This window comes from Pholcus phalangioides, unplaced genomic scaffold (assembly GCF_987345545.1).
Source record: "Pholcus phalangioides strain wild (caught in Gottingen) unplaced genomic scaffold, Ppha-v1.0 ptg000015l_1, whole genome shotgun sequence".
NCBI lineage: Eukaryota > Metazoa > Arthropoda > Arachnida > Araneae > Pholcidae > Pholcus > Pholcus phalangioides.
The window spans coordinates 14,280,077-14,294,007 of NW_028301608.1; the positions used below are offsets into that span (position 1 = coordinate 14,280,077).

Below are 13,931 nucleotides of genomic sequence, written 5' to 3' on the forward strand. Positions count from 1 at the left end.
ACCGTGTTTTCTGAATCACCTTGTATTTACTGTACTTTTCCCGCATCCCTATTAGGGTGGCTCAATTGAAAAACTTGAGTATTTACTGTAAGAATTTACTTACCCTTCCGATTTCACTCAAAACTTTGTACTGGTTGAGCTGCGTGCAACCGGAAGGACACTGGAAGGGCGTCGGCCTGGAAGGAATCTTCTGACCTTCGCATCGCTGTAGATTGGGGGACGAACTCGGAGAACACACGGGAGAATAAGGCAGAGAAGGGTAAATTGGGCGTTCGTGGCTCGACGCCACAGTACAGCTGTCCCTCGTCACGTTGTACTTGATCCTCGGGACCCTACCTCCCCTGCTGGTATTGCCATTGCTGCTGGTGCTACTTGTACTCTCGTAATTCTGGGTACGAATCAAGTTCAATAGTTCATCGGAAGAAGAGGAGGGTTTTATAACCTTTTGGACTGCTGAGTCGTCTATTGGAGATTTTTCGCTGCCAGCTGCCGTACCCGGCAGTGATTGCTGAATCGTCTCTGGGCTGTCTGGAGGGTCAATGCTATCCTGAACTATCCTGAGTCGATGCAAGCGATCGGACACGTCACTCTCACTCCTCGAGCTGACGTCTAAGCAGTTGGTTTGACCGATCGTCGCTGAGCTGTCCTTGAGCAATTTTGGTCCACGAACCTTCGGAGACGGTGGAGGCGTTGAGTTTATATCACAAGAGGTAGAGTTTTCACAATCGGATATTTTGTGCGGATTTGGTTCTAGGAGAAGAGATGAGTCCTGTTTGTCGTCGTCTCTTTCTTCGTTCGTTGTTTCGGGGATGACTCGGGAAGGGAAATCGAGAGTAACGGAAAGACTATTAAGACAAAAATAAATAATCATATAATAGTTGTTATACTTCCATGTGGTTTTTTTTTAAAGAAAAAAGGTTATTAATTGAAAGAGTAGAAATTTGTTTTCCTACCTAGCGTGAAGGTCTCCAACGCCATCGACTACTGCAAGCTGAGGATTCGGCCGACACTTGCTAGATTTCGTTGGTCTTTGGTGACCGTTGAAAGACTGACACAAACAGCTTGAAGCTAGAGAATAACGAAAATACATTACCGTTTTTTGACTCGAAGTTTTTGTTTCATTTTTATTTCATGTTAACTTTATTAAAGCATACATATTCGGTGTTTCAAAATGGACTCCCTAACTTTGAAATGATAGGGGGAGGACTGCTATGGACATTTCATTTTAAAATTGTTGTACTCAAGGACGAAAATCGCATCTCCAAACTTTTAACTTTTAAAAATTCAGCATTAAAAATTTTAGATTTTAAAAAAATATGACTTTATTTACAAAGGTTTAGGGAATAACCTGAGCATTTTTTACGAAGTGAAAATATGTTTCTCAGCGGCTGAGAAAAATTAAAATGTCAATTTAGTCCGAAGATACAGCAGTTTCCATAACTTGGAAACAGTGATAGGTAGAAAGATGAACAAAATTTCTTTTGAGATGGATATATATATATAGGCCTGAAGTTTCAAATAAGTCGGTTTGTGAAATTAGTTACAATTCTGACTAACAGGTGGTGTCACAGTCGTTTTATTTTATGAATTCTTTCTGAAGTGCTATTTGAAGGCCATTGTGTTTACAGCAATAGGCCTCAAGAACTAAATCACCTTGGAAAATTAACCTGTATAAGTCATACGCGTAAATTGTGGTATAGATATTGCGAAAAAGTGACTAAATTTCACTCTTCACTTTTGCCGTGTCATTGCCAGACATTTCGACCATTTCAAATCCACCGTAATATGATTTGATCCATATTTGCGAAGGACGATATCACTCTGCTTAAAGGGCACTGTGCAGAGACTGTGGTGACATCTATCAGCTAACTCGTAACTAATTTCAGAAACCGGCATATTTTTAACTCCGTGCATTGTTAACTAATTACTTGTACATGTTTAATCTTCCTATCTCTTTCACTGTTTCTAAGTTATGTTGTTTCAAAGTTAGGAAGTTAATTCTGAAAATCCCTGTAAATCAGTGGTACACAACCTATTCAGTCCCGGACAGATATGCGATATTTCTGCCGCTCGCGGGCCGGCAACATGAATAGATGTTGACCATATCATACGACCTCATATAAATTACACAGAAATTTTTTTTGGCCGCCCCAGCATTCTTATAAAAAAAATGCCTAGTTCTTTTCCCTAATTTTCGACAAGTTTTACTTCAATGTTTGACATCAAGAATTAAGATTATTTTCATGACAGAGTCATAACTTTCTTAGTATAATTTAGGTTATAATTAATTATAGTCTATAAATACATTCATTCTTCACGCATTTGTCAAACATATATTTGTGGTGAATTACACATTTTTTTCCCTCCTGTGCGACTTGCAGCAGCCCTTTAATTTCCACCACGGGCGAATTTTCAGAAATTTTAGCGATAGATGGCAACTTTAATTATTTTACTTGCCTTTGACAATTTTATGGCTGTAATTGGCAACTTAAATTGTCTTTGCCAATGTTTCTTTGGCAACTTAACTTGGATTTGACAATGACTTTTTGGCTGTAATTGACAACTTAACTTGAATTTGACAATGACTTTTTGGCTGTAATTGGCAACTTTACTTACATTTGACATTTTTTGGCAATAATTGGCGATATGAACCAATTCGTTAGAAATTTTACAGAGGAGTGTGTACGAGGTGCATTTACGGTTAAGTACTACTAGTAGTAGTAGTAGTACGCGAATGAATTTGTTTACTTGTATGTAATTAAGAATATGTATTATATATAAAGGAGACATGGATCTCGAGACAACTTTTTACTTATTTACGGGCTCGATCTGAACGTCGAGACAATCGATTGAAGACTTTCACTCCCGTATCCAAATGGAAACGAATTAACAAGCAAGACGCGAAGTCCCGACCAGGGATGGGACTGAAGTTTCAGCTTAGTATTCATAAACTAAGCTATCGTAAGCGATACAAGAGCCAGTATAAAATAATGGTATAAAGCACAAATTTCCTTTCAAGCGATCATTATTTTATTCATTAATGCTGCCGGGAAATATATACAGAGAACTAATCAGTATGCAAAGCTCTATAATAGATGATTCACGTCGGTCTCAGCACAGAACTCGTGATTAATGGAAAGAGGAGCTTATAGGCCTTTAAAGATTAACATGGCGTGCTATTACAGTATAAAGGCGTGCATATAAATTGCTTTAACTTATTTTATCGAAATATCAAACTATTCAATTCTTCAATTCGTCACCTTATGTTAAAAGTTATTCGGCATGAGGGCGCGGTAGCAAAGGTCGATAAGATACTCGCCTGAAGTACCAAAGGCTGTTTTCAGGTGGCGCGAGTTCGATACCCGGTTAGTCCTAGTCAGAAACTTTCCTGACTCAGAAAAAAATTGACATGACCACAGAAAAAAATTGCTAGCGCAAGGGAGTCCCGCATCGAGGGGGTTAGTGCACCAACCTCTCGGTGAGTATGAAAAAAAAAAGTTGCCGTTCGGAATCGGTAATAAATTGTAGGTCCCGGGGTCTAATTAGCCCTCGTGTGCAGAAAATGACCGTGGTGCGACAACAATGTTCAAATGATTATTCAGTATAAAAGTATTAAAGTGAAACTTGCATGAGACGAAAACCTGTCTTGATCAGAATCAAAATCTAGCCTGTTCAATGATGATTAGTGCTTTTATTTGAACCTTTTTGAAATGAAAATCTGTTTCGCCGCTGGGTTCGGGACCGCTGTGGTGGTCGAGTGGTTATAGTGAAGGACTCGCGATGCGAGGATCCGGGTTCGAATCCCACAGTGGTGGTCGGCTGAAGTTGGTTTTCTGTGGTTCCCAACTTCAAGGCGCAAATGCGAGCCGATCTCCCCATTAAAAAGTCTCGCCACAGAGAACAACAGTCCTACAACCATAAATCATTCAATCATAACACTTCACTCATAGTTAGAAAAACTAGTGGCAGATGGCAGCACTACACATAACAAGCATTACAGAGAAACAACAAAACTTCACGTCAGGTTTCACTACACGCACATTCCCGCATGTACCGATTCGTTGGGGGGTTCCGGGGGGGGGGGTGTAGTAGTAGTAGTAGGTAGGGCCTCCAAAAAATGGCTCGGGGATCCATGATGTTCTTAAGTCAGCCACCTCGTTGGGCAATTTGCCTGTTGTGGCGCTGTATTTGTATGTATTAAAACGTACTATTGTTTAATCTGTCGACGTTACGTTTCATACAGGTTTCACTGTATTAGGTTGTTCCCAAAAGTATTATTTTTAGCACCGCACACGTGTTTTTTTTTCAGTTGTTTTTGCTGTGTTTTTATCGTATTAACACAAATATTTTGTGCAGGGGTGGCTTGAGCTTAACTGCCGCCTGGGTGCAAAGCCTCATGTGCCGCTCTTAAAGAACAACCCTGGTGGGAGGCTGAATGTGCTGTAGCATAAGGGACTCTGGGATAAATATAATTTTTTTCATCCGTTCAAAAGCATACACCATTGTTCGCCCGCCTATATGCCCTTGACCATACGTCCCGGTTTTTAAGAAACAGCTACGTTTTTTGGTTCAAGGTTATTTCACGGTTTTTAATTATGCTACATAACTTTCTTTTTTTTCACATTACAGCTCTTATAATGATCAGCCATCATATTTTCCTCTCCTTTTGTAATGAAATTTTTTTATTTCAAGTCTCCACCATGGAGTTGAACGTTTTCTTTACGCCAAAATAAAACCTGCTACAAGGTTCCTAGGGCAGAAACTAGAGGAGTGAGAGAAGGTTCTGATGCTCTAGGTCCTGGGCAAGTGCGAATCCGAATTCTTTCTTTGACTTCATTTGACCGCTCCTGAAAAATTACTGGGGGTGGGGGAGGGGGTACAAACCTGCACACTTGCCCTTTGTGATCCAGTTCATTCTTGTATTACCGCCCCAGACCATGTCTGTTCCCTCAAGTTCTCTCAAAATCTTCGTTGTCAAGATATGGTTCGAAAAATCTCGTGTGCTGTAAATTTTTGTTTTGCAAAATTTTCGAAAATTTACGTGTCCAAGCAAATGCCTAGGCTGCCGCCCCTTACGACCCCCTCCCGGGTGCACCGCACCCCTTGCACCCTTGCTTAAGCCGCCCCTGATTTTGTGGCAGCATGAGAAAGTTGGAAAGTCTACATTGACGTCTAGTTTGCTGTTATCATGATCGAGGTACAGTATTTTGAAGGTTCATATGGGCGTTTGTTCAATACGGTAGATTAAAAGATGAATTTTAGGCCTTGATGTTAGTTATTTTAATTATTACAACCATTTAAAATGAGCGTTTTTACCATTTTAAAAATGAATGTAATGTTTCTCGAATCTTTTTATATATTCCCATGGAAATTAACTTGACGGTTTCACACGATTTTTTTAAATCCAGGCATTTTAATTTATAACATAGGAACTTTTCAATCTATGTGTTAGAATATTTTAACGGCCTGAAATACGTTGAAAGATTGTGTACCTTCCTAGCAAAGCGTAAAAGGTGTGCGGTTGTGCGTACCCCCGACAAAAATGCCCAACAATATATTTACTTACCCTCCTAGAAATACATATGAGGCTTGCGTATCCCCACTCCCCTAGAGATAGTAGTAGTACTTCATAGTAATAGTTTATAAACAAATTCAGAATGGGTAAAATCCTTGGAAAACAAGCAAAGTTTCATTTCCAGCAGATTAATTACGTGCTATGTTCGACTTCGAACCAATCGAAAATCGTTTCCACGTCGGCTGAACTTATAGAAATAGTATAAATGAACAGATAAAAGATACTCTCGTCTAAAGAGCCAAGGTTTAGAGGCGTCGCGAGTTCGATACCCGGTTCATCCTTGTCAGAAAACTTTCCTGACACAGGGGTACAACAAAAATGGCGACATGGCTGCAGAAGAAATTGCTACCGCAGGGAGTCCCCCATCGAGAGGTTTAGCGCACCAACCTCTCGATGAGTATGAAAAACAAGCCTGCCGTTCAGAATCGGCAATAAGTTGTAGGTCCCGGCCTAATTAGTCCCCGTGTGTAGAAATTGACCGGGGTGCGACAAAAATGATCAAATTATTTAAATGAACAGATGAACTATGAATGAACGGTTTACGGGGGGAAATTCCGCCTCCGACATTTCACTTGCCCTGACCGTATGAGTGACCAAGTAAGTGACTGGCTGTGTGATTGACCAAATGATTTGGTGAGTGACCATATGAGTGAACACGTTAGTGGGTGAGTGACCCTATGAGTGAATGACTGCATGAATGACCAAGTGAATGAATGGGTGGCCGTATGAGAGACCAAGTGAATGTGGTTACTCGTATAGTCACTCCCTTGGTCATTCATACGGTCAGGCACTTGGTTGCACATACAGTCACTCACGCGGTCACTTATGCGGTCACTCATCTACGCACTCGGCAACACATACGGTCACCCATTCTCATACGGTCACTCACGTAGTCACCCTATCGGTCAATCGCCCAATCACTTGGTCACTCATACGGTCAGAGTAGGCGAAATGTGAGGGGACGTAATAGAGGGAGAAATGCACCAGGGACAAAATGTCGTAGGCGAAATTTACGGATCTCGAATGAACACACCACACAATGATAAATGAAAATTCCGAATCTAATAATCCTCTACGCATCTGAAATTATTGAAAGAAATTCACAATTTCGGAATTTATGAGAATAACATAATTTCAACATTAGTGAAAGCTTTCAACAATGTGGGGACCTTGTTTGATTCAGGGTCCTGGCCCCAGGGTCGTCCAAAGAACATCATGTGCCTCATGGATGAAAAATTCCATTAGTTGTTGATATTTTTGTGGCCTACCTGGATTAGAAATGCTTGAATGACAATTTGCATGCGTATTCTAGAAAATTTTAATAAGATCAAATTTTCATGAGGCCCCGGGACTGCGTTAAGACAGCACACTGCCTGTGATCAGCCCCCGTAGGCCCAACTGACTCCAAAAATTCACATTTTGGTAAGAAATTTTGTATTCAAATCAATTATATGAATTCAAATCAGCAGTGAAAACCATTACAAGTATTAAATTTATTAATTTATGATAATTTTTAATAACAGTGAAAAGAATGCCATTTTTACTGAAAGTTGCTTTCTTTGCGGAGAGCTAACTGAACTAAATAATCCGTTATGAGCCACTCCCTGTCACTCATTCTTCTTTTATTTTAGCACAAAATTGAAAAGAAATATTATTCGCAACGCGTGATACATTGAATAGGTGCAGCACACTTTTCCCGCGTAAACGAAAAAGCACTAAAACCTTACCTTGAAACCGGTGTGCACTTGTTTCGCAATCCAAACTTCACTAGACTCCTAAAGTCATCTATTAGAAACACTGCAAACTAAAATAGCGGAAAAGGCCGGGCAATTCAGTGAAATGACGTAGAAAAATAAGCTGCCCGAACAGAGTAAAATCAGGGAAGTCCCTCTTTCGGTGTTCGGGTAAAACTGTTAAGTGGTCAAAGTTGGAAGAGTCAAAATTCTGATGTTCCTGGAGCAGTAAAATTCACTAAAAGAGCCTATAATGAGCACTCGGAATTTTCGATATGACCCCCCTATAAATTGCGATAACGGTAAAAAAAAGGTGCAGGGATTTCGGTATTCACGCAATCAGAATATCCCAATTAGAGAAGAAATGGAAGAAAATAAAGCAATATTGCGCCGTAAAAATGACGAAGTTCGATGGGAAGTACTTGTCCCTTTTTGAGAAAAGCATCCGGAATAATTATGCAATCGATTGATTTTTCTTCCGGTAGGGGGAGGGAAAAATGAATAAAATCGAAGGTTGAAGTGAAATCGATTTATTGATAATAAAATTCAACGGAATTGTACGGTTAGTTAATTACTCTTACTCCATTCTGGTTAACAAGAGTACGCGCGTGAAAGATCCTCATATTACGCTTCAGAAATCCAATATTTTAATATTCGAGGGTATCATTTTTTGTTAAAAAAGTTATGAAAGTTATTAAATCTAAACTTGAATATATCATAAAATGTTCAAGTGCAGCCACTCACTCCTCGACTTACGAACAGGTTCTGCCAAGGCCTAACTTGAGCAGGTGCGAAGGGTGCGGCCGCACCGAGCAGCGAAAGGGGATAAAAATGTTTTGATTCAGTTACAACTTCTCAGCAAAGCAATAGCTTAAAATTCAGTCCAAGATAGAGAACCGCTAAGGTGAGGGCCTGGGTAGATAATCGGTTTTCTAACCCTGACAGCCCAAAACCTCCAAGGCACACTCGCAATTTTTTCACCGGGCAGCGGACACTATAATAAATAAATCTGGACAATATTTATTACCGACTGGCCTTTTTTACGGCCATGAAATATAGTTTTACAGTTATTCTTAGGTGGCAATGAGCGGGCACCAGAGTACCCACGGACACCCTGGGGGTGTTGGGAAACCCCTGCTCAAAAGGGCCGCAAATCTTTTTTTTTGGACCGGGTCGCAAAATACTTGAGTGGGTTCCTGGGTTCTGCTGGTCGATATATTTGTGAATCGGAAGTACCTGCATATGAACGTCTAGTATAACTTTGCGTTTATAGCAAATATTTTGTCGAATCGTGACATCATATTTCCTCTAATATAGATGTTCGCGCTTCGTCTAATGGAAACCATCCTTAGTGACCGACTAATGATAAAATAAGAACACTAGTGTTTGGCCCAAAATGCAGTAATACGAATCACCGAATCTTATTTGAAAGCTACCAGAAATTTGACCACTTGGTGAATTTTTTACTTCACCAATACTTGCTGAAAAACTGAAACAGAATAATGCTACCTTGGTCGGTGTAACAATAAAATATCGAAATTTTTTTGACAGGAATTTTTTTCCTTCAAAAATTAGCCGATAGGTGGCGCTGACGTACACATGTCAAAGAAAAGATGCGCAAATAACGAACAGAATGTCAGCAAATCGTTTGTTACTGCAGTATGTGTTCCACATGACCACCACAGGGGATAACACAATGCAGGTGAGTCACGAAGCTTTATCCTTCGCACTCAGTATCCTTGTTCACATACACAGTTTACAACAGTGAACTGGTTGTGGATTAGGAGTGTAAGTTCTTATAACCGTCTCATTTGCATATTTCCACCGAAGTAGCTCGTACCAGCGCCACCGATCGGCTGTTTATTGAGAGTTTTTCCTGTCTTAAAAAAATTCCCGTGACCTAGCGGTGCTAACCCTGCAAACAGTTTTTTATTTCGGTTATTTTTCCGATTTTTATTAATTTTTAAAGTTTTTACGGACGTTTTGCCCACCCTGTATATATATACACACACACTCACATATGTACATTTGAACATAGAATTTACGAAAATTTAGAGAAGGAAGTGAAAATCAACCTCAGCTCATTTTGACTGGTATCGGTCCTACTTAGAAGGACCGATACCAGTCAAAATGACCTGAGGTCTAACGAACCGACCTGACCTAACAAAACGACGATCCTGCTGGCGTTAAGTTACTCACTTGCCATCCATAAAATAAGTCAAAGTATTAAAATTTTTAGTTAGTGCAGTACAGTCGAATCTCGACTATACGGCTTAGAGTTAGAACTCCTTAATACACTGAAGTATATGAAGGCGTCTTACTTAGAGTCACTTGGTGTCATGACGTCACCAAATCATCGTAGCTGTCGCCAAACTTCGCTACTTTTCTTGTGCCAATTTGGACAGAGAGGAATGTGTTCACATTAGATAATGACTATTTACAGACAGACATGACCGCTGACCAGAGAGACCATCTTGGGATGGTTTGCGCTCCTTCCCAAAGGGGGATGGACGGTCTCGGAGAGCTGTGTACCTAACAGTCTGAGTACATATGTAGTGTAGTTGTGTTTGATTTTCAGTGCTGCCATCTATATTTCAGAAGGGAAGTGAGTGATGTGTTATGATTGAATTACATTTGTAGAACTGTTGCTCTCTGTGGCGAGACTTTTTAAAGGGGAGATCTCGGCTCGCATTCGCGCCCTGAAGTTGGGAACCACAGAAAACCAACTTCAGCCGACCACCACTATGGCGACGGTGGGGTTCGAACTCGGGTCGCGAGTCCGTCACTATGACCACTCGATCACCATAGCGGCTGATGACTATTTACAGGCGAAAGATGACAAAATAAATGAAAAATAAAAACTATTTGCGTAATTTTTTCGTAACAATATTTATATTCCTCGAATTCCCTTTTTTTCTGTAATAAATTTTTAAAACGTACATTATGTATACATTTATGTATGAAGTACTGACCTGTACCAAGAGGCCACAAAGTATGAATAGTAGGGATTTCGATATTAAAATGGTGTTTTTGATGGTGGGGGAAGGGGGTAGGAAGTGAGCCTATATAGAACTCCGGCCTATCCGGCTTTTCTGTTATCCAGCCAGCCCTTCCGCCACATTGGACCAGATAGTCCGGACTCTACTGTATTTCAAATCAGTCTAATTCTTGACAAAATTTCAATATTGAGACAAAACATATCGTCGAATATATTCCATGGAATTTTTCTTCAAAATCCAATTGAAATTAGGAAAAGTTTAACTTTTTAAGGAGATTGTTATTTGAAGAATGATTGTGAAAAAAACACCTCCATAATCTGTCTTAAGGTAATTGAATTTCATCGAGATTATTTTTCGGCAATTCAAAATTCTAATGGAGATTTGGAATTTTTAATAACGGCAGCTGTGATATTGGAATATGATTTCCTTGAGGGGATATTTTACGACATTGTTTAAAAAATATGCCTCAAAATTGATTTAAAAAAAATATTAATTACGAATTTGACTTGCCGCTGTCGTCGTCCATGGGAAGGTGAGGAAATTCGCGTATTTTTTACAGAGGAATTTATTCTGGTATTTTCGAGAGAGATGTTTTCCAGGAAACACACGCGCGCAACATGGATGCGAATGACACATGTTCCACCTACAACAAACTTATTACCGTCTACGAACAGCAGCTGTTCGTATTCTCGCGATTGGAATCTAACTTTTACACCTACATTCGATCAACCCTGAGCTCAGTTGGCGGTAATCACAAATCCGCTATTTTTCATCCAAATGCACTTTTCGAAACCAGATAAATTCCATTAAAATTCAAAATTCAAAACAAATTTTCTTTCTTGTAACATAAAAAAAAAAAAATCACAAAATTGTAAAAACTGTATTTTTAGAGGAAATCTCTACGAATGATGCCCAGAAGCATTTACCTCGGTTAACTCTCACTTTATTAATTAACAGCATTTATCTGACCGTATATAATTCATCTTGAAAGATGACAAAATTCATCGTTGGCAAGAACATAGTGTGCCTGAACTATTTTGTTAAAACAATCATTGACAAGGAAAATATTTTGCTAAAACAGTTATTGGCAGAATACTGTGCAAAAGCAGTCGTTGGAAGGAAAATACTGTTGAAATACTGCCAAAATCCATTGTTGACAAAATTCTGCACCAAAATCTATTTTTGAGAAAATACTGTGCCAAAGCAGTTGTTGGCAGGAAAATACTTTGCAAAAACAATGTTTGGCAAGGAAATAATTTGCTGAAGCAATTGTTGGCAGAAAAATACTTTGCCAAAAACAATCGCTGGCACGGAAATAGTGTGCCGAAGCAATCGTTGGCAGGAAAATAGTGTGCCTAAGCAATCGTTGGCAGAAAAATACAGCACAAAAGCAGTCATTGGAAAGAAAATACTGTGCCAAAATCGACTATCAAAAAATAATGTGCCAAAGTAGTTAATAAGAAATAAGGGGAATGATAATAATAAATACTGTTTAGAGTGTAGGAAAATACTGTGCCAAAATCCATCATTGGTAGGAAAATACTGTGCCAAAAAATCGTTGGTGGGAAAATACTGTGCCAAAAAATCGTTGGTGGGAAAATACTGCGCCAAAATCCATTGTTGGCTTTCCAAAATATATTTTTGCAGAAAATTACAGTGCGAAATCCACTGTTGGAAACTAATCAGCCAAAATGGAGTAGAAGTAAGATTTAAAATCTATTTTTAGTTGGCGTTTAAATAATATGCAACAATAATCCTCCAAAATGCATTTGGCCCGTACATACTCATCACTTTCATTGTAATAATAATATTAACCAGCAGAACGATTTCTCTGAAACTCGAAATGTAAAGATAAATAAATGAAAAAAAAATCAAAATAAATTCAAATTTATCATCCGGAAAATGTCAAAATTTTAAAACTATACATTTTTAGAGAAAACATTCTACAAATGAAGCCCAGAAGAATTTACTAGGACTCACTCGCACTTCATTAATTATCTCGGCGTGTATTTGACCGTATATAATTCAACTTAGAAGATTCTTTTAGCTCGGAACTGCATTCTACTCTCTAAGTGCTTAAAACATGACTCTCCAGTAAATAAATAAATAAATAGAGGGGAAATAAGGCTCTTAAAGATTTCTCGAAAGAGTCGGAAAATATAATTTCCTAGAAAATTCGGGGGAAAAAAAACCCACTTCTGTTTTGTGCAGTCATTAGAGGGAAATAATAGTACGCTTAAAAGAATCTCTGTACATAGGAAGAATTGCGAGTCGTTTCCCCAAGGAATAAAATGATTATTTTATAGCCTTTCAATTAAGATAAATATCTACGTAAAATCGGGAGAATTCTCAAAACTTTACGTTTGATATATTAGCAACATGCTATTTTGCAATAAGGTTACTTATGTGGAATAATATAAGGGCAAAATATAACTGAAGTTATGCAGGGTGGATATTATCGACCGCCCAATAACACGTGATTCCTTGTGGAGACTAATATGAAAAAATGGTTTTTCGTTTTAGGATCGGACGAATGTCAAGGAAGTTATAACGTTTTGAAATTTTGTGATGCGTCAGTTTCCTAACGATGACTTACGCGCCTAACACCCAACGAAAAAAGGAAATCCCCATGTAGCGGCATCCGCTAATTAAAAATGAACTGAAATATTCAATCCCGTTAGAAGCTAAGTTCAGTAATTTTCTTGCACGATTGACGCTTTTTCCTCTTCTTGCAGAGTGATGTTAACCTTGTTATTACGTGATACGTTCGCCCCCACTGTATCGGCAAATTTATCACCACATTGGTAAAGCGTTAGCCAAGTGAGTTCTATATTGGATTTTTTTTCCCTAAAATCAACACTTTTTTGTCAAAATGTGGAACTTTTCTTTCCTTCACTGTCAAGTCGAATGTTTCGAGAGAAACATCGCTCCAAAATCACTCCTTTTCAGCAGGAACATTGCTAAAAAATCTATTGTTCATTGTTGCATTGCTATTGTTAACAGATGTACTGCTCCGAAATACATTGCTTTTCAGAATACTGTCCCAAAATGCATTGCTTGTGTGAATAAGCTCTAAAATCCAAAATTTAAGGCCACAACAGACAAAATGTACTTAGAGAGGGCTGGAAAACGACGCCCATAAAAAATATGGATGTCTAATAAATATCTAAATTATTTCAAAAATACATCAACCCAATAAGAGCAGTATTGTATATATGACATGAATGTCGCTCTCCACTTGTTAATACAAGATATACGGAAGACTGGATGTTGTGAAGATATTTATTATTATTAATCTATCTCCTCTGTAGCTTAGTGGTCAGAGCACTCGTCCGGCAATCGAGGGACCCGGGTTCGACTCCCGGTAGAGGCAGAGATGAGTTTTTTCCTTCCTTAAAAAATAAACATCTGAAATAATAAATATCTTCACAACATCCAGTCTTCCGTATATCTTGCAGTATTGTATAGTTAAAAAATTATGGTTGTCTTATCTAAGTATGGATTTATCCCAATATATCTATCGCACTTCTTTTTAAACGTGTCAATTGTGTTAGAATTCACGACCGACTATTGCATTTATGCACAACCCGATAAGGGAGAAAAACTCTCTGCGATACCAAAACC

At 38.8% G+C, this 13,931-nt stretch overlaps 1 protein-coding gene across 1 annotated transcript in view; it reads right to left on the minus strand.

Annotated features, from left to right (window-relative positions):
• The window catches only part of LOC149075497 (calcium/calmodulin-dependent protein kinase kinase 1-like), a 113,815-nt gene that overhangs the window by 49,895 nt on the left and 49,989 nt on the right, over positions 1-13,931 (minus strand). The window contains exons 2-3 of the mRNA XM_089242863.1: positions 954-1,068; positions 104-845 (exon numbers count right to left, since the gene is read on the minus strand). Of these exons, the coding sequence (XP_089098989.1) occupies positions 104-845; positions 954-1,068 (857 nt within the window). The remainder of the gene's footprint in view (positions 1-103; positions 846-953; positions 1,069-13,931) is intronic.